This window comes from Copadichromis virginalis, linkage group LG12, assembly GCF_057382275.1.
Source record: "Copadichromis virginalis isolate Kocher_CV1m ecotype Utaka linkage group LG12, C_Virginalis_male_GT1.1, whole genome shotgun sequence".
In the NCBI taxonomy this organism is placed as follows: domain Eukaryota; kingdom Metazoa; phylum Chordata; class Actinopteri; order Cichliformes; family Cichlidae; genus Copadichromis; species Copadichromis virginalis.
The window spans coordinates 8,479,630-8,499,988 of NC_140629.1; the positions used below are offsets into that span (position 1 = coordinate 8,479,630).

General features: G+C 39.3%; 1 protein-coding gene across 2 annotated transcripts in view; it reads right to left on the reverse strand.

Moving 5' to 3' along the window:
- The window catches only part of tacr1a (tachykinin receptor 1a), a 53,699-nt gene extending 35,935 nt beyond the window's left edge, over nucleotides 1-17,764 (reverse strand). Inside the window, exons 1-2 of one of the 2 annotated variants that reach the window (XM_085474597.1) lie at nucleotides 17,205-17,259; nucleotides 16,957-17,122 (exon numbers count right to left, since the gene is read on the reverse strand). In XM_085474597.1, coding sequence (XP_085330723.1) covers nucleotides 16,957-17,105 — 149 coding nt within the window. In that variant the 5' untranslated portion in view covers nucleotides 17,106-17,122; nucleotides 17,205-17,259. Of the gene's footprint in view, nucleotides 1-16,956 lie in introns of both variants that reach the window. The other variant, XM_085474596.1, reaches the window with a different exon arrangement.
- Nucleotides 17,765-20,359: the final 2,595 nt, after the last annotated feature.

Consider the following 20,359-nt stretch of genomic DNA (forward strand, 5'->3'; position numbering starts at 1 on the left):
GTCAAGCGTGCACCTGCCAAGATGCCACTTGCCACCAGTTTGCCCATATTTCAGAGCTGCAACATCACTGGAGTGCCCAAAAGCACAAGGTGTGCAATACTCAGAGACATGGCCAAGGTAAGAAAGGCTGAAAGAAGACCACCACTGAACAAGACACACAAGCTGAAACGTCAAGACTGGGCCAAGAAATATCTCAAGACTGGTTTTTCTAAGGTTTTATGGACTGATGAAATGAGAGTGAGTCTTGATGGGCCAGATGGATGGGCCCGTGGCTGGATTGGTAAAGGGCAGAGAGCTCCAGTCCGACTCAGACGCCAGCAAGGTGGAGGTGGAGTACTGGTTTGGGCTGGTATCATCAAAGATGAGCTTGTGGGGCCTTTTCGGGTTGAGGATGGAGTCAAGCTCAACTCCCAGTCCTACTGCCAGTTTCTGGAAGACACCTTCTTCACGCAGTGGTACAGGAAGAAGTCTGCATCCTTCAAGAAAAACATGATTTCCATGCAGGACAATGCTCCATCACACGCGTCCAAGTACTCCACAGCGTGGCTGGCAAGAAAGGGTATAAAAGAAGAAAAACTAATGACATGGCCACCTTGTTCACCTGATCTGAACCCCATTGAGAACCTGTGGTCCATCATCAAATGTGAGATTTACAAGGAGGGAAAACAGTACACCTCTCTGAACAGTGTCTGGGAGGCTGTGGTTGCTGCTGCACGCAATGTTGATGGTGAACAGATCAAAACACTGACAGAATCCATGGATGGCAGGCTTTTGAGTGTCCTTGCAAAGAAAGGCGGCTATATTGGTCGCTGATTTGTTTTTGTTTTGTTTTTGAATGTCAGAAATGTATATTTGTGAATGTGGAGATGTTATATTGGTGTCACTGGTAAAAAAAAAATTGAAATGGGTATATATTTGTTTTTTGTTAAGTTGCCTACTAATTATGCACAGTAATAGTCACCTGCACACACAGATATCCCCCTAAAATAGCTAAAACTAAAAGCAAACTAAAAACTACTTCCAAAAACATTCAGCTTTGATATTGAGTTTTTTGGCTTCATTGAGAACATGGTTGTTGTTCAATAATGAAATTATTCCTCAAAAATACAACTTGCCTAATAATTCTGCACTCCCTGTATAAGAAAAACTAAATACTGTCAAAATTTGCAGTCCTATGTGGCCTTATAATAATGGAGCCAAAGTTAAGCTAGTAATTTAAATTACTTCAGCACCACCACACTCAATTATCTTGTAGCTTATTTTTTTTTTAACTTCCTATACAGACACCAAATTAAATAATAACATTAATAACAGCAGCCACCAGTCAGCTAAGTGCCCTCAATTAGACACATCCAGTCTCATGGCTGTTTTTTCCAAGCTCTAACCTGAGTAGATTTTGTTCAGTGACAGGAAATGACAAGTGTTAAAATCAGTATTTATTTATTTTTTTTGCTCAGAGGTGACATGGCTCTGTGGCACCTTTTCAAAATTATCTAAATGTCTGAGACTAAATGATGCATGTGCATTTACCGAAGATCTGAGAGCGACTTGTCTTTTGAAATATTTGCAGCACATAAAATAACAATGTTTTTTTTTGTTTCAATGAGATCATGTTTGCGAACGTATATGATGGTATCTCCTCTCACCACTAATTAATTATAATGATATAACTCTTCTATATTTCTATATTCTTCTATATTAGGTGTTTTGTGGCCGACATGCCCTTGACTTCTCAAATGAGTAACCATAGTAACACTTCATATCAGCGTTTAACAGCAAATCAGCAGCTCAAACAGCACTTTGCTACATTTGTGCGAGTCCTTGTACGTTAGCAATGTCTGATTACTGGTGACTAAAACATGACCACACATTTTACTGTATCTATGATAGGAAAGGACAAAACATGCTCTTCCTGCTTTCCTCCTAGTGCTCTCATCATGAGGTGTGGATGACTGTTGTTGGGAAGAATGAAATTTAATTTAGCTAAACAAATCAGCTTAGCTACATCTTGTTGCAACTTCCTGATCGATCAGCTATAATCATATTTAACGATTAGCTTGATCACAACAACTAGTAGACCCTACAGTTTCCTTGGTTTTTTGAAGAGCCATATGACAATTCAAGCTTAGGATAAGCATCAACAGGTTGATGTTTTAACAACTGCATAACTGCAAAGCATACCCTACCTAATAAACAGAGTGAGGCACGCTGTCAGTACCATGGCATGAGATAAGCCACTACCATAACCAAATCATCAGTTAGAATACTGAATGTTGCTAACAAGGTTATGTTTTTGGTAGTGTTTGCATGTGTGTGTGCGCGTATGTCATCATTCTGTTTGCAAACATAGAAGCTTAAAAAGCTTTGAATGATTTCTGATAAAACTTTGTAACGGTGTAGAGTGGGGTCATGTTAACAGTTTGTTAAAATTTGGCTTATATCCACCAAAGTCAGCAAAATGATTTATTGGTTGAAAATCGACCAACTTAGAAACTATCCTTACAAGTGTGTTTGTGTATTGACAGCATATAGAAGAAACTGTATAAAGATTTAAAATATTATGTAATTTGAACTCTGACCTCTCTTTCAAGGTCAATAGTGTCATGGTTCTGGGTTATTTTGACCCAGCTTTTTCTGTTTCTTATGTTTTGGTGTGTTTCTGATTATGATTTATGTTCTGATTATTTAGTGATACTGTTTTGATTATGGTTATTATTTTTGTAGGTTTAGTTCCGTGTCAAGTCTGTCTCACTCTGTCTAGTCCGTGTCTTAGTAAAGTGTTTTACTTTGAAGGTTCATGTTCATGCCTGATGTCAATGTGTTCAGTTGTACTTTTCCCCTCGTTAGCCTAGTTTCTCCCAGCTGTGTCTCCCTCCTGTTGCCCATTTCCTGATCACCGCCCTGTGTATATGAGCCCTGTGTATTCCTGTGCTCTCTGTCGTGTCGTCTGCGTTACTCTGTGTAACCCTGCATTACGCTGTGTAACCCGGTGTTCTTTCTGCATCTCTCTGCCATCTTTCTCTGTGCATTTTGCTCCTCCTCCTGTGAGTGTTTGGTTTCAGGTTAGTCTTATGTCCTTGTCTAGTCTCGTGTTTTTGTATTACTTTTCCCTGGAACACTCTCTCACAGTCTGTTCTCTAAAACCTAAAGGAGGAATTATGGATTTGATCTACTGGTCCCTAAATGCAATTGACACCCCTTTCTCAACGAGAAGTTTGGGCTTGGGTGAGCCTGAGTGCTGAAGATATCTACCTATTCGGAACCATGGTAACAGGGTTCTTGCCGATCGGAGCTGGCTTGGCCCTGACTTATCGAAGAATTAAGAAAGCGGAACCGGCTGTTCAAACCCCCACAAGGCTGCCCACTGGGATTGAAACGATGGGACAAGGCGTGAGTTTCTCAAAATGGGCTCATTGAGTGCAGCACGGATAAGATCTTGGAGAACGCACGGCTGCCGTGAATACTCAGAATAAGATCTCTGAGTGCAGACTGGATACATCTTGGAGGGGCTCGCTCGGAATAACATCTCTGAGCGCAAATTGGATGACATCTTGGGGAGGCTCGCTGTGGTAGTGAGTTCTCAGAATCGGCTCTTTGAGCACAAGAATGACAACATCACAGAGCGCAAGTTTGATAACATCATGGAGAAGCTCACGGCTCTCCAACGGGAGATTGAGAGACCAGTGTTGGACTGTTAGAACAGCTTTGAAATTCATATGAGCTGTTCGCACTAAAGTAAAAAGCACCATCCCTTCATGCGGATACCCTTTCGGCGCCAGCTGTGGTCGCAAGGCTGGAGCCGAACAAAAAAACCCTGATAACGACTGTGTTTAGTCTGTTCCTTCCCATTCCATGCAAGGGCACCTGGGTTGGCTGGAAGACTGTTTACTTAGCCTGGCAGGGCGAAGGACACTGTCTCAGCTGAACTCTGGACACGCGCACACACACACACACACATACATACACACTGATATCCACACACTCATCCCCCCTCCCTTTCCAAATGCCTTCGATGCTTGTTCCCTCCTGGGAACACGGCGGGTCTGAGCCCGGAATGGTATGGCCCGCGCTGGAATGGTAGCGCTGGGCAGGATGGCTGCTGTGTTCGCTTCGGATTACTCCTCAACCCCCACCCGACCCTGTGGCTTGTCACGTGTTCCATAATGTTGTGCTGTGGACATTTATGTGCTCTTTTGTGCAGAGGAGTTTTTTTGTTTCCTGTTCTCATGCTGTCCTCCCACAGGAACCCAGCATGAGTAGAGGTCTCTTTTTTTCCTCTTGTACTTTCCCATTTCAGTGTATATTTCAGTGTTGTTGTATTTTTTATTTTTATTTTTTTGTTTCTTTTTCTGTAACGTTACCGATCTCCGACCTGTATCCCCGTGTGTGTGTGTGTGTGTGTGTGTGTGTGTGTGGGTTTAAGGTCGGGGGGGTCTTATTTCACTGCAGGGCAACCTGCATGTGGCGAATAAAGCCTTGATTGATTGTTTTTGTCACTTCTGTAAATAAACACTCACTCGCACCCCAGCCAGTACCTGCATTTTGGCTCCTTTTCTCAATACACCACACGACTGCTGCCCCAGCTGTGACAAATAGATTGATATGATAGTCAAAGTAATCTTAATAAGTGAAAATTGTGTTTCTTACGGCCATTGTTGTCTACTAAAAACATATAGCCATATATTTAAATGGGAAAAACGCAAGGGTCTGTACTTTGCTCTGCAATTTGGAGCAACTGTGGTTCAGGGGGTTGGGAAGCTCATCTTGTAACCGGAAAGTTATCAGTTCGATGCCCTGCTCTGTCTGTCTTGGTCGTTGTGTCCTTGGGCAAGACACTTCACCTACCGCCTACTGGTGTTGGCCAGAGAGGCCGATGGCATGATATGGCGACCTCACTTCTGTCAGTCTGCCCCAGGGCAACTGTGGCTACAACTGTAGCTTGCCTCCACCATTGTGTGAATGTGAGAGTGAATAAATGAAGGTATATTTTTTGGTCACTAATTGCACAGAGCTATTCTTACTACAGGCATACCATATTCAGAGGTACAGTACTTGTACCTAACTGTAGGATAAAGTGATAAAGCATTTTTACCGTTCCCTGTAACGCTGCTGTACCCCGAGTTCTCTTTGTGCATTAGAGGTGCAGTCCATATCTGCCTCAATAAACATAATATAGCAGGTTTCTAGGTTTCACTAGCATGGCTATTTAGCATGTTTATTTCATCAGCTTGTTTCACTATTCTGTTTTAATCTCCCAGTTTGTTGTTGTATCAGCATTATTCTTACTTACCCTGATTAATAAAATGAACTTGATGTTTCAATTTTGTGGAGTGCCTAATTGGATATTGAATTAGATTGTGGTTTTGCATATTAATTAAAAAATAAAACAAATTGGATTAAATTTGTGCATAGTTTGGGAACTCAAATGGGGAAAAACTTAATAGCATCAAATGAAAATTCTGTGCTAATATTCATGCTAATTTGCAAAGCAAAGCAATGCTCTGTCAGCATTTTTCCTGATTAGTCACGTCAGAGAATCCTCTCGTGAGGAGTGATCCCTTTCTTCCCATTTTTTATGTACAAGGCATGAATCATGGAGAAGCAGAAGGGAGGAAGAAGCCAGAATAACTTCCCTTGATGGTCCCTCTGGATATAGCAGACAGAACAGGAAGGGAAGATGTGGAAATTGGAGGAAGGACATGAGATGGAGAGGAGAACACATTAAGCTGTAGTGGGTATGCAGCAAATAAACCCCTCCTAAGACCTGCTTTTCCTGGTGTAAGCTGTCCTCCAGCTATAGTAGGTAAATATAAAAAGTACTTCATCTCCTTTGATCCAGTCTCAGCTGGTGATTTTTCATTTCTTTGTTTACTCCTCAGTCATATTGATTGTTGATTAAGTGGCACCCTTAAAGGATTCCTTTATGAAAGAACGTGGCATTATCCAGAGGTGTGGACTCGAGTCACATGACTTGGACTCGAGTCAGACTCGAGTCATTAATTTTATGACTTTAGACTTGACTTGAAAAAATGTTCTAAGACTTGTGACTTGACTTGGACTTTTACACCAATGACTTGGGACTTGAATTGGACTTGAACCGGTTTACTTGAAAAGACTTGATATTTCACCCCAAATATAAAATTTAACATGCATATTATATAGAGATTGAAAATGTGACGTCATTCACGGGTAGAACCGCAAAGGATTCTGGGAACTCGTGGCAAGCGGTACTAGCGCACGCAGGCTTTCAATTGAAATCAGTCACACAGCGATAAAAAGAAACACAAAAATGTCAAGAAGCTGTTGTGTTATTAACTACAATAGCCGGTCGCATGACAGCCACGGGAAGCCGACGGGTAAAGAGATCGGTTGTTATCGGATTACGTCGTTGAAGAGAAATTGTTCGAGCCATGTTTCCGAAGTAACAAAGACGCGACTGGATTGCAGCCATTCAAAGATCAAATATAACGTCCCAGAACCCTCCAGCTCACAGGTTAGTCTGCTCCAAGCATTTACACAAAGGTCAGTCTGCTGTTGTAGTTAATGCGTCATTTTCATAACATAATTGGTGATATAGGTTACAAGCAAGTCTGGCGCTGAACAGAAATTGTCGTGCTATGCTCCTTTATTTATTGTGCATAAATAGTGAATTGTCCTGACACAATATTGTGTTTCGCTTCTGTTATTATGGTACATTGACAAAAACATATACTTGTATTCACAGAATAAAACAGTTGTTTTGTATCACTAATTGTCCAGTGCGATTACAGCATACAATATTATTGTCACTGCTACATTTCTGTAAGGCGTACCAGAAATTATTTCCACTACTAATTAATTACCGTTAAGCTCAAAGGTTATATTAATAAACGGTTAACGATTGTGTATTTATGACGACGATTTGTGAGACTGGTAAACTTATGATACGTACGATGGTCTTTACTTTCTACACGGTGCATTTCAAGGTCCTGTACCCATCCGTCGGTAAACTGTACCTGGGCTTGTTGCAGTGACCGGAAGTTACTAAACTTCACGAGTGTATGCACTCACAAGAACCGTATAATTATAAATATGCATATAAATATGCTACGATGAGATAGCTGACTTCATCTAACTAGCAAATGTTGTCCAGGCTACGTTGGTGATGCAGTTTTTTTAATGTATATGATATTTTTGTCATGCGATTTTAAAGCCGGTGTTGTGCCAAAAAGTGATTGTCTGCCAAAAAGTGATTTCCAGTGTTTCTGTGTATTTTTTATGTGTAATATCTTTACGTATGTTCGTAAATAGACTTCGGTGAACAGGGGATACAAAGGGGTTACATAAAGAATTAAAAAATTATCTGTTTTTTAAGTATCTTTACAACTTGTACTTACATTATAACCAATCCGGTCCTTTATCCCCACTTAAAATATTTTTACAGAACTATTGTAATATTTGCTGCCATTTCTGCTGTCCTGTTGGGCAACTTACTCTTACAAAATACATTTTTAATGTTAATGAGATTTTTTTTACTGCATAAATAAAGGTTATATAAAAGTCGCTGCCAAAAACTGATTGCGGCTTGTATCTTGCTACACGAATGTTGTTTGTGGCTCAAGATGACTTTATGTCATCCATAAGGGATGCATTTGACATATGTTTAACATATTATAGCCCAACAAGTTACTTATAGCACTTTAAATATGAGCAATCGCTTTTTGGCAAATACCGGAAATCAGTTTTTGGCAGACAATCACTTTTTGGCACAACACCGGTCCTACAACCGCATCCAAGAATAACATGCAGCTTATCTCAGAACTGTCAGTGAAAATTATTCTTGGAGCTAGGTTTAATTGAGCTGCATTTTAAAGAGGTGCAATTTCACAATTTGTGTATATTTTCTAAGTTCACTATTTTGTCATGTGTTGAGAAAAACACAGATTTAAAAATTACATGGTCTAATATTTACATTTAGCATAACTGCAACATACTTTTTTTTTTTTTTTTTTTTAAAGACTCGAAAGGACTTGAAATTCAAAATTTCAGACTTGTGACTTGACTTGGACTTTTACACCAGTGACTTGAGACTCGACTCTGACTTGCCTGACATTACTTGAGACTTGACTTGAGACTTGAGGATAAAGACTTGAGACTTACTTGAGACTTGCAAAACAATGACTTGGTCCCACCTCTGGCATTATCACAACACATGGATGGCAACACAAATTGTTACAACTTTAAAATGTACAGTTTGTTTGATTCAGATTCATATCATTCAGCAACTATTGAAGTACCTCCTAGAAGTTGATGCTTGTCAATTCTGGGTTGAAAAATGAAACCGCCACACAAGTGTAAAAACTGCAGTTCCTTCAATGGCCACTTCAAGTTACAAAAACCCATCAGTTGTCATAGATCTCCCTAAGGCTCAATGTTACAGCAGAAATGAATGTATTTAACTCTGGTCTAAGAGAAAGAGCTATGCCTTATTTTTCATGACAGCTGGTGGGAGTGGGAAGATTTTTATTGTTTAAATAGTTTTAAAGGTGAAGTTAAATGATGTAAGTGCTTTTCTGTCATCTACTAAAAGGCACTCTAAAGAGTAGCTCTTTACTTTGTTCTGGTACAACAGCTTAGTTTTAATCCTGTTCTTTACCAGCCAACATTACCAGTTAATAATAACATCACAATGAGTTTTTGCAAGCACCTAGCTAACCATGCTAGCTAGCTGTCTTTAGTATTAGCTGACAAATAACCAGCTCTACTGTTTCTACTAGGGTGACCAACCGTCCTCTTTTCCCCGGACATTTCCACTTTTCACGTTCTGTCCGGGGGGATTTTCGAGATGGATGAAAAAGGTTTTCCTATAGGCTTACAGAGGACCCATATGTGCAACTTCGTCCCCGAACTGCTGCGTTGTAAGTGGTTGTTCCGCGCTCACAGACGGGACAGAGTGCGCAGTGGCGCGCTGAAAAGATGCTACAAGATGCCAAAGCGCAAGTGCATCTTTTCAGACAAACTGCAAAACAAATTTCCCTTGTACCATCCCTCAGAATAAATGGGAGGCGGAGTGCACTGTGTGCAGAGGTGGTAAATACATTTGTGTGTCTAACGAAGGTTTAAAAACGTATAAACAGGGGTGCATATAAGTGATCCGCAGGTGCGCATTCGCTGTCAAAATAAAAGATGCGCACCAGATAAGAAGTTGCAACGCGCGTTCGCGTACATATAAAAGGCACTGTTTTTGTTCGCTAGAGTGGGATTTTCACGGCATATTCTGCACCAAATCTTTGTGCGTTCATCATTTGTTTGAAGCCAGCTCACCTCCTGCAACCACTTTTCCGAGAATACGCGAATACGAGGTTCGGACTCCTTCTGACATTTCTTTGGAGGTGGAGGAACACCAAAGTAATTGCTTAAAGGAGCTTGCTTCTTCGACATCTTTAAGAGTTCTAAACAAATGTCTGTCTTCCTCCAGAAAATCTTATGTACGCAAACGTGCGTTGCAACTTCTTATCTGGTGCGCGCCTTTTATTTTGACAGCGATTGCGCACCTGCGGACCACTTATATGCACCCTGTATATAAAGGCTGTGCGAGGCGAAAATTCATCTAGTAAGTTGACTGAGTTCTTTGTTACACCTGGGAAAAACAAGGATGTTGTTGTGTCTGCAGCAGAAGGTGCACTGGCATTTCATACTATGAAGCGTCACAATAGCTACAGATTCATGGATTGCACTTGTGTGTTGCTAAAAAAAAAAAGAAGCGTTTCCAGATTTTAACACAGCAAAAAAGTGCCTGCACCAAGACTGAAGCTATTGTCAATGGTGTCATAGTGCTACATTCAGTTGAAGTCACTCTTTGAGCTCTTAATAAAATCCAGTACTGTGGCATTTCTCAGACTTACCAGAGAATATATTCCCAATCATACTTTGACTGGAAGAATGGTGGCGTGCAAAGAAAATTAATTGAGGTTAGAAACGCGAAATGAGACAGCAGAAACCATTGCGCAATACCTCATTGGTCATTTTTCTTATACAAATGAGGCATTATTTCTGTAACGTTATTTAATTCTAGAGGTTTTTAAAATATTTTTTTGCACTTGTTGACTTGTAAGAACCTTTAAGACATTTTTTAATTTCACCATTCATTTACCGCACAGAGAAGGCATTATTTTAATATGTTAAAATTTTATTTAAGCAAACAGTATTATTAAAATTCCTCATGACTGTGCCAAGTGTCCTCTTTTTTGGAAATCAAAATATGGTCACCCTATTTCTACCAAATAAAATAATTAAATAAATGAGTAACATAATAAAATTATAATTTAAAAAACAAACAAACATATAAACAAAAACAATGGTCAAATCGTCAAACTCATGTCTTTAACCTCCTAGGACCTGGACATCACATTTTGGGTTATTTAGACCAAAATACTCAATTTTGCTCTACAAGGGCCTGATATCCACTTATGAGGACATTATACTGCTACTGTTCTATCGAAATTTTAAATGAATATCCTCATATGTGGCTCTCATTTTTCTTAGAAACAAAAATTAGGTAAAAAATAAATAAATATAAATTTTGCTAATTCTTTGTTTTTACATTCATCAGGTCCCAATCTGTCATGGTCCTGGGCCATGTTGGCCCAGTATTCTTAGTTTTCGTGTCTTTTGTATTTTGTTCTTTATTTATGCCGTGGTTCCTAGGTTGTTCTGTTAAGATGTTCCTTATTTGATTACCCCCTGTGTGGCCCTCTGTGTATCTGTGAGCCCTCGTTTCCCCTCCTTGTGTTTTATTCCATGTTTTCCCCAGCCCATTATGTCTGTGCTCTCCCCGTGCTCTCTCTCCTCCTGGCTGAACCTCTGTGTACTTCCTGTTTTACTTTGACAGTCTCTCGTCAGTATGCGTCATGTTGTGTTCACTACTGCCCTGTGTCATTACGATTATCTGTGTCAGCTGTGTTCCCCGTGTGCTCCCACTTCCCTTGTTAACCCTCTGTGTATTTATGTCCACGTCCCCCTCAGTTCAGTGTCGCGTTCTCCCTCATGACTGTGTGCCCCTCCGTGTGTTTCCTTGTGAGTCAGTTCCTTTATGACTTCCCAGTTTGGTTTTATATTATGTAGGAGCCTACATGCAGTTTAATTTGAAATGTATGCTTTTATTTTGATGGTGCAGAGAGGGCAGGAAGTTGGGTGAGAGGAGAGTGGAGCCACATGGTTTTTTGACCTCGCAATCTCTCTTCATCCATTTTGAATTGAGCTTTATAAGTTTTCATAATTTGGAATTTTGTTGCTGTGTACCTCATTGGACTTTTGAAGTAAATATTGAGAAACTATCAAGGACTGTTGTTTTTTTTGGATATGGAAAGAGGGACTAAGCGGAGCGTCAAGCTAAGGCTCCATTCGCAGGAAACCTACATATTATTTTGTATCGCCTATTTTGTATCACCAGTTGTTTCTCTGCTCTCAGCAGAGAAATAACTGGAACCTGTAAGAAGAGAAGTGGGAGCCATTGTTACTGTTGTGCTGCTATTCTTGGCATCATTTTCTAATTTGGCACCTAATGTGCTCCAGCTGGTAGCTGTAATTGATTACTAATAACAGATTTACAATTTCTTAGTGTTCTGTAGAACAGATACAAGTACACTCATTGGTCACACCTTGCTAGTACTGGGTTAAACCCCGTTTTGCCTAAAGAGCTGTTTTAATTCTCTGTGGCCAAGACTGAGATCTGGTAACAGTGTAGGCCATTTGATTACATTGAACAGTGTCATGTTCAATGAGCCACTTTGAGATTACATTTTTCAAAGAACAAGTTGTAGAAAAGCCAAAAAGCTGGCATGAAATGGAAACATTTTGGCAAACACTAAAAGTGAAAACCATAAACTAAAATTCAGTACAACATCATATTGGACTATTCATTTGTTGTCTGTAAGCAGTAGTCGCTGATCTGCTGGATAGCATGTTTATTGATGACCATCACATAATTTCATAATTATGTGAGGAGTTTAGAAGTGTTTTGCTGAATCTGAGAGCTGAATAAAATGAATAAGCTGAAATATCCTAAGACGCTCTGATTTAGACGGGAATATCAAAGTTGGCTGTTTAATGGCTTTGAGTTTGTAATTGTAAAAACGTTTTAATTCTCTACTTTTCCTCAGCAATAAATATCCCTTTATTTTCCAGGCAAAACTGCAGCATGTAAAACTTTACCATCACCGAAATCTCTTGAAAGTCAGTTGTTAATGCTACTGACCAAACAGAAAGCACTTTAAAGAGGAGCTACAGTCTGATGCCTTAGAGAGCAAATTCTTTCTTCTTCAGGAATGCTGCTGCCTGTTCAGGTAAACTAACTGAAGCATTACCCTGCAGGGCCAACTGAACTACATCTTATTTCATTTCAGCTCCTGTTCCCATAATGACGTCAAATCTGGCCTTGCTCTTAGGTAAGGTTAAGAGGTTCCTTAGTTTCGTTAAATAACTTTTAGCTGATCCATTAATAGCTTAGAAAATATTAGGCTAATTTCCCTTTAATGCATATACATGAAGCTAATTGGCATATAGTGTCTGTCTGGCTCATTCTGTCCAATCAGTAGATTAAGAGTTTCTTTAGACTAATGGGCACTTGAACATGCATACTTATGCCTCCACACTGGCTGATTCAAAATCCTTGATGTTCATAATTGCAACCTATCGACTCAGAGTAAACCACTCATTACTACATACCAGCAGCTCTTAAGAATGAACATGAGGGAAAATTATCATCAGGGAGTGAAACAAGACGAAACAGCTATCTGCGACGACAGAAACAAAATGGAAGAGAAATATGGCTGATAGAGACAATAAGAATTTTCTGTCACCACCTCCATGCTGCAGTGAGCACAGTGATTATAAGTACACTGAATACTATTGAACAATATTCAGCAATGGATTTTCTGCACTCTCTAACCTCTGCAAGCTGGAGTATATTCCTTGATGCCTTATGCAAAGTGGCTGTTGAAAGGCCAGTACATTCTGCATATTTGTTTTTATATAAACACATAAATTTAATCAGATGAAGTTAAGGACATCTGTTTTATAAGTATCGTAAAATATTGCTTTAAACTCTCAATTATTTGAAATCTCCAATAGTGAATTACAGAGCTGATTTCAAACAAAGACTTCTTATACTTTTTCATCATCACCATCAACTGTTGTTGAAAAACTGATGTTTTTGGCACTTTGTAAAATGTGGCCTGTTGCATTTTGTTTGTTTGCAGTAAGCAGGAAGTACATTTTATCCCATTACAGCCTTTTGGAGAGCATCGTATCTATAATCTTGCACACTCAGAATGTGGATACTTAATAATATCAATCCATCATCCATCCTGGAAAAACACTGTGCACTGTGTTGCTTTATATAGTAACTAATCTTGATGAATGGAGAGTTTTGAGTTTAAGAGGCTGAGCTTTCACATAAACACAGAGACCCACACAAATATAGTGTTTCCATTGCAGTTTATTTAGAAGGGTTTCTACTTCCTAACCACACCTTTCTATTCAAAGAAATTATCAACATATGATCACACCTGGTGCATAAAAGATGGGAGCTTTCCATCCGATCGGTTCTACAAAAAAATTCATTTCTTGAGGATTCATGTGCACACAAACCCCCCCTCTGCTAGTCAAAACCTTTGTTGCCATTTCAACTATTTGTAAGCGTCAGCATGGGAATAATCACTGGCTAGAATAGAAATAAAAATAGCTTAATCTGATTTTCTTTTTATTATTAATGTGTGAGTAATGGTAACAGAAGTCTATAGATGACAAAACAAAAAAACCTTGTCAGTGTTTAAATAAATCCAACAGGACATGAGACGTTTATGTTAAAACTGTTGCAGTGTTTTCAAATGATGAGACAGTGATTGTACTTGTGAATACTGGGGTGATGGTAACTTCATTTTTATTGGGAAATATTTTTTTCCACTTTACTTTGCTTAGTTGGTTTCTATTTTTGGTATCAACCTCTCCGCCTTTGGAGAAAACCCTGTCATGGGGTACTGAAGAGGCACGGATCTACGAGTATCTCACAGCAACCCCGTAAAGGCTCCTATATATCCACTTATCCACGATATATCAGGTGTTTTTGTATCCAAGTTGCTAGACACACAACAAAAACCACACCAGGGAATTAAAAACAAAACACAGACTTGAATATTATAGTAGTAACATATTTCATTATTTACAGGATTACACTTTATTGGGAGAAATCAGCTCAAAGAGTTGCCATACCAGGGGAAACCCTCCTCCTTTGAGTAGGCTCCAGGATGTCACAGGTGAAACTCAACTAACGCATAAATTTTGTAGGAATCCACTTTATAAACTTTACTTTTAAGACCATCTATCTTTTATATACAGTTTACATAACTATGTCAGCTACCCATTACTAACTTAATAATAATAATAATAATTATTATTATTATTATTATAATAAAATACAAATGATTCCCAAATATAAGACTTCAAAAGTTTAGTACACAAGACAGTTTTCTTCAGTTTATCTAATGTCAAATGGGGAGAGGTGGAGTACAACCTGCAGAGGTCACCAGTCACAGACAGACAACAATTCATGCTCACATTAACACCTACTAGTTAGAATATGAACTGAACAAGCTTTATTTTGGACTATGGGAGGAAGCCAGAGTGTCCAAACGTCACACAGCTAGCCCCCAAGCTCACCTATGGATTCAAATATACGACCTTCTTGGTTAAAGGCAACAGTGCTAACCACTGCACCACCATCGCCAGTGAAATGCCATCCATCCATTCTCTTCAACTTATTCTTTTCAGGGTCAGCTGTCTTAGGGAGAGAGGCAGGGTACACCCTGGGTAGGTCACCAGTCTAACACATAGAGACAGATAACCATTCGCACTCACATTCACACCTATGGGCAATTTAGAATTACCAATTAACCTATCCCCATTAACTGCATGTCTTTGGAATGTGGGAGGAAGCCAGAGTACCCAGAGAGAACCCACACAAACACGGGGAGAACATGCAAATTACACACAGAAAGACCCTAGCCTGATGGTGGACTTGAACTCAGGACCTTCTTGCTGTGCGGCAACAGTGCTAACCATGAATTTTGATCAAATGTAATCATCAAAATACTGAAGAATCAATTCATGTGTTATAGTCTTTTTCCCACTACAGTAATCAGAGGTTTTAGATTTGTACTGCTTTGCCACTTTGACAAATTCTCTTAATTCCCTCTACCCACAATCCAGGGCGAAAGAAATTGAAAACTCCATTTTATAAAGGACCCAATGAATCCACATACGGCCCCAGTAGATTTTTCTACAGCTGAGTTTGTTTTGTTTTTTACCAATTACCTCAATACAGTCAGCATTGGAGCAGCACACTGATCTCAGCACGCAGCTGTACTGCTGATCTGTGGGCAGTGCAGTGCAAGAGCACCCCAGAAATGATGAGGAAAAGGATGGAGATAAGAAAAGGAACGTCTTATCAGCTACAGCAACACTGCGCTACCTCCCCTATTTAACACATTCATCAAACATACGATCAACAGACAGAAATTATTTTATATCTATGTCATTAAGAGATGAAATGTTAACTGTGAAGGTACTGCTGTTTGTGAATGATGGGTCACAGTGGGTGTCTACCTCCAGCTTAATCATCCACATCTCTGAAATATTCTGAAATACTATCTTTTCCTGGCTGCATACATATGGGGCTGTCAAGGTAAAGTTAATGTTCCTTTACAGGGATTTTAATATCATGGTTGTGTTGTGTGGATGCACGTGGATAGCTAGATTATATATCCCCTGATTGGCAAACTCTCATAACAGTATGTTTTCAGTGAGCAGACTGAATGTAGCATGTGTTGTCGCTTCCCTTTTGTGCTCTGTTCAGCTATAACCAAATCTCTCACTTAATCTTGGAAAGTTCAGATTAATGGTGTTCCACAGTGAGACAATTAGTGGCTAACATGTCCTGAGATGCAGAAAATACAGAGCTGCAAACACAGCTTCATGTGGTTAAGCAGGAAAATGAATGTCTCAAATGTACACCCACCCACATCCACCCACACTTACACATAACACATATAAATGTGTTTCGAACTGAGCAATGCACATATCTTCACACACTCCTTCCTGCACACAGAGATATTTACCTACATGGAAATATTGATAGATACTTCACAGATTTATATATACAACACAACACACAAGGACAACAACACACATTTATCACTCACACAAACACCTACTCAAATAGAGCAGGGCTTTCTATGCATTCATTTTCATTCAGGATTATTATGCTGTGTGTGTGTTCCTACACAAGGTTGCTCATTAAGAGTGAGCAAAGACTTAGAAATGAAGAAATATTTTCCCCCAAATGCTATATTTTCAGTAACAGGAGTATACATGAAGACATAAAATGAATGCACAAAACTTTTAACAACAGCTTGCTTTCCTTTTTTTCTTATTTGACAAGGGTTTGAGCCAGAAGGCAATGAACCATTAACCATTAACTGTTTATTGCGCTTCCTGTGCGTCACGCGTTGTTTCGCCACATGCAAACAAAGGAGGCAGCGAAGGAAAACAAATACTGTCAATAGTGCTTTTACACCAACTAGTGAATGAAGTTTCTTATGTAATTTAAAACCTTTTTTCCCCAAAGAGTCAGTAATATTTAACCAAACAAAAACAATGTGAAAGCATTTGCACCTCTTTTTTTAACCACACCTATACGCTCTTAGAAACCAATAGTAGTCTGTTTTCATAATGATCGATATGTATGGATGTACTCTAAGCTTTCGTGGAATTTTGAAACATAAACTGTACCGTGAATGGGCAAATTACATTAGACGGTCTCGGGTGTTTACGGGTGTTTTCCAATACCAAACACTTGGGGCACACTGATCATTTCTCGTGTATTCTGAAAGCAGGCTGGCTGTGAAAACAGAAGCTTACCTGTCCAGAGCGATGGCAGTCATTGAATAGATGCTGGCAAACACAGCCGCGATCGGAAAGAAGTTGTGGAAGCGGCAGTAGTCGAGTCCAAAGTACCACTCGTTGTGCATCCCGTAGGTGAAGTTGATCACCGTGTTGAATGCAGACATGGACGCTTCGGCGAACGCTAGGTTCAGGAGAAAATAATTGGTGACAGTCCTCATGCGTTTGTGCGCCACAATAATCCAGATGACTGTGATGTTACCTACAACGGACACGATAACTATACAGCTGTAGGCAATGGCCCAGAGGACGATTTTCCAGACCGGCTGCACAAACTGGTTCCTGTAAATGGTCCCGTTATTGGTATCATTGGAGCTGCTGGTCCAATTTGGCGCATTGGTAGCACTGAATAAAGGATCCATTTTACTGTTTAGAAGCGAAAATGTCACTAAACCGGCCGCGATAACCCCAATTAATTACACGACTAAGTTAACGATTCCAAACGCAAGTGAATGTTGGAAAGTTTCCGAAAGCGTCACGCTCGTTTCTAAGTGTACAGTTGTAGTCTGCGGAGAGTCCGCTCTCCTACAAATAATAAAGTCAACGAACCAGAAAAAGTATTTGATGTCGAAACTTCCATATCAATCTTTGCACGTTTCCCCCCTTTTTTCTTTTTTTTCCTTTTTTTTGCTGTGCGTAAAAACAGAAAGGCGTCTTTTACGCGCACCAGAACGAGTCTGGCAATGGTAACAGCTCAGCTCCGTCTGTGTCTCTCTCCGTGTCTGTGTGCTGTCCTCCTGCTGCTCCTCTACTCTGACTGAGCGGCTGCACACCAGCTTTTGAAGAGAGCTTCTGCGCTCCCGTCCAACATGCTGGCTGTGTAATTATGATTACGGATGAATCCAGGTGACTTGATTACTACGCCTAAATACTTAATTTAATGTAATTTTACTATAATTCCTTCATGGACAGTTACAGTTATGATGTACAAACTAATAATATATACAATCTTTTTTGGCATTGTTGGTGCAATTTAAAAATAAAAGACAGACACCACTTGTGAAAATATGTTACGTCATAATTACAATGTAAGATAAGGAAACATTGTTTGACTTCGTTTCAAATGCCCTCAAATTTATGCATTACATAAAATTACTTAGTGCATAAGTTGTGTCTCTCTTAACACTCATGTATTTTTACGGTATTGTTAAATTTATTACTTCTTGGTTCTGGGTTACATTAAGAAGGTGCTGCTAAAAATGACTTTTTGTAGTGCTTGTAGTGTAGAGTGATTGGGTGCCATAATGAACACCCAGGTCCTCTACCCCCTCTTGTGGTCTTGGATTCTGGACTGGAGTGGTTTGATTGAAGATTGATTGCTTCACAGGATATAAATGAAAAATCTGCAGTCCTGTCATTCTTTTCACAAGGCTCTTCTTACAGTCCTTATATATGATCACATCATATCATAACATATCATATCATATCGTATGATGAGATGATCACATATATATTGCTAAGATAATGTACCAATACAGCGTCTAATGACAATGAGACAGATGTGGGCATTGTCCTGTGTTTATATCTATCCAGAAAGGTGTGTCTTTAGGTCTGTCAGGAAAAGTAATGTGAGAGAATGAATGAACTCATTAAGAGGACTTCTTTGCAGGTTGCCATCGAACAATTTATGGTACTGAAAGACTGGAGAGTGTGACATGAATGAACCATCACTCCTATCACTGGAATGAGGGAGTCTTTAGTGCCAAAAATGTTGTAGCTGTGATAAATATGTTAAGCTTCTGGCATTTATACAGTGCTTCTCTAGTCTTACTCTTACTCTCAACGGTCTTCATATTACGAGCCATATTTACATTACTGAATTGATTTTAACATTTTTTGATTCATAATATAATACAGTATTTACTCCTGCTTTAAATTATTTAGAGGATTCTCTTTTCGTTTATATTCGGTTTTCTTTTTTACTGAGGAAAGTTCTTTGAGCTGCTTCAGCACGCAGTTATTCACTCAATAAGATGCGTGTATGACTTGACTATCTCTGAGCTTGTCTTATAGACATCAAATATAATTCCATGAACAGTCTGTACCTTCCAAATGTGATAAGACTCATCTCTTCATTTAAAGCCAGAAATTCGAGGCCACCAGGTCTTACTATAATAGAAATATAGTGATTACCACAATAATACTGCATTCTTATGAATGTATTCACAACTTTGATACTCCAGTATTTTCAACCTTTATTACCACTGATCCTTTCATTGCTTTCTTGAATGCTCACTCTGTGTGAATGCTAACTACTCAGCACCTAGCTGGGTATTTATGTAGCCCACTAGGGCCCATTTTTTTTATTGCCTTATTAAGAAAAAAAGAGGTTATTTGTATTTTGACTACCTTCAGTCGTTTATTAGCTATACATTCTAAAGAAATTAGTATTTTATTCTAGTGGTATCAGGTCAGGACTACTCCTTGAGGCTTTACCCCATGGTAGTTCTAGAGGCCATATTTCACAAAGTCTTTAATCAGTTAATTCCCCCTGAACAAGTTGTCCTCTATTCCCTAGAAGGCCCTTCTAAAGTGTCCGTGGACATTACACTGTTGCTCTCTTGTGCTGAGTTTAACTTCTATAGTCACATTAGCCATGATTTGCTCCTGCTGTGTCCTGCTGTGTCTCCCACCTGTTTGCCCCTTGCCTCATTGCTGTGTGTATAAATTGTCTGAGTCTCTAATTGCCATTTGTCGTGTCATCCGGTTTCCCACAGCCTGTTTCCAGCTTCCAATTCAACTCAATTCATTTAAATAGCACCAAATCACAACAACAGTTCCCTCAAGACACGTTATATTGTAAAGACGCTACAATTATAAAAGTTACAGTTTCTGTTACTTTACATCCTGTGGTGTGTACTCCTGTAGCTTTCCTAGCTCCCAGTGTTTACCCCATGTTCCCGCTTTTCCTACTGGATTTTTGATTTATATTAAATAAAAGCTTGTTTTCGTTTAACATTTGTCCATGAGTCTGCATTTGGGGTCCTCAGTCTACATGACATATGACACTAACCAGTTTATCCTGCCCTAAATATCCCCAGTTTTCCATGCAACCCTTGAATAACGCAAAAATTGGTATAATTCAAGAACACAATTAAGCAACACATCATGTATATATCCAGTTATCTACTTTAAAAACTCCAAACTTAATTAGGACATTATAAGTAATCTTTAAATTTCCATTTTATCAAAAGTCACTTGTTGAGCGATCCTTACCTTTGAAAATAATATTTCATTTTTCTCTCCTGTCTTCGCTTTCTTACTTTCTCCACCTACCAGGATACAATATCTGACAATGCATTTCAATTTACTTCATGTCCCCCCTTCATGTTCACTTGTAGCAGTAGCTCACCCTAATCTC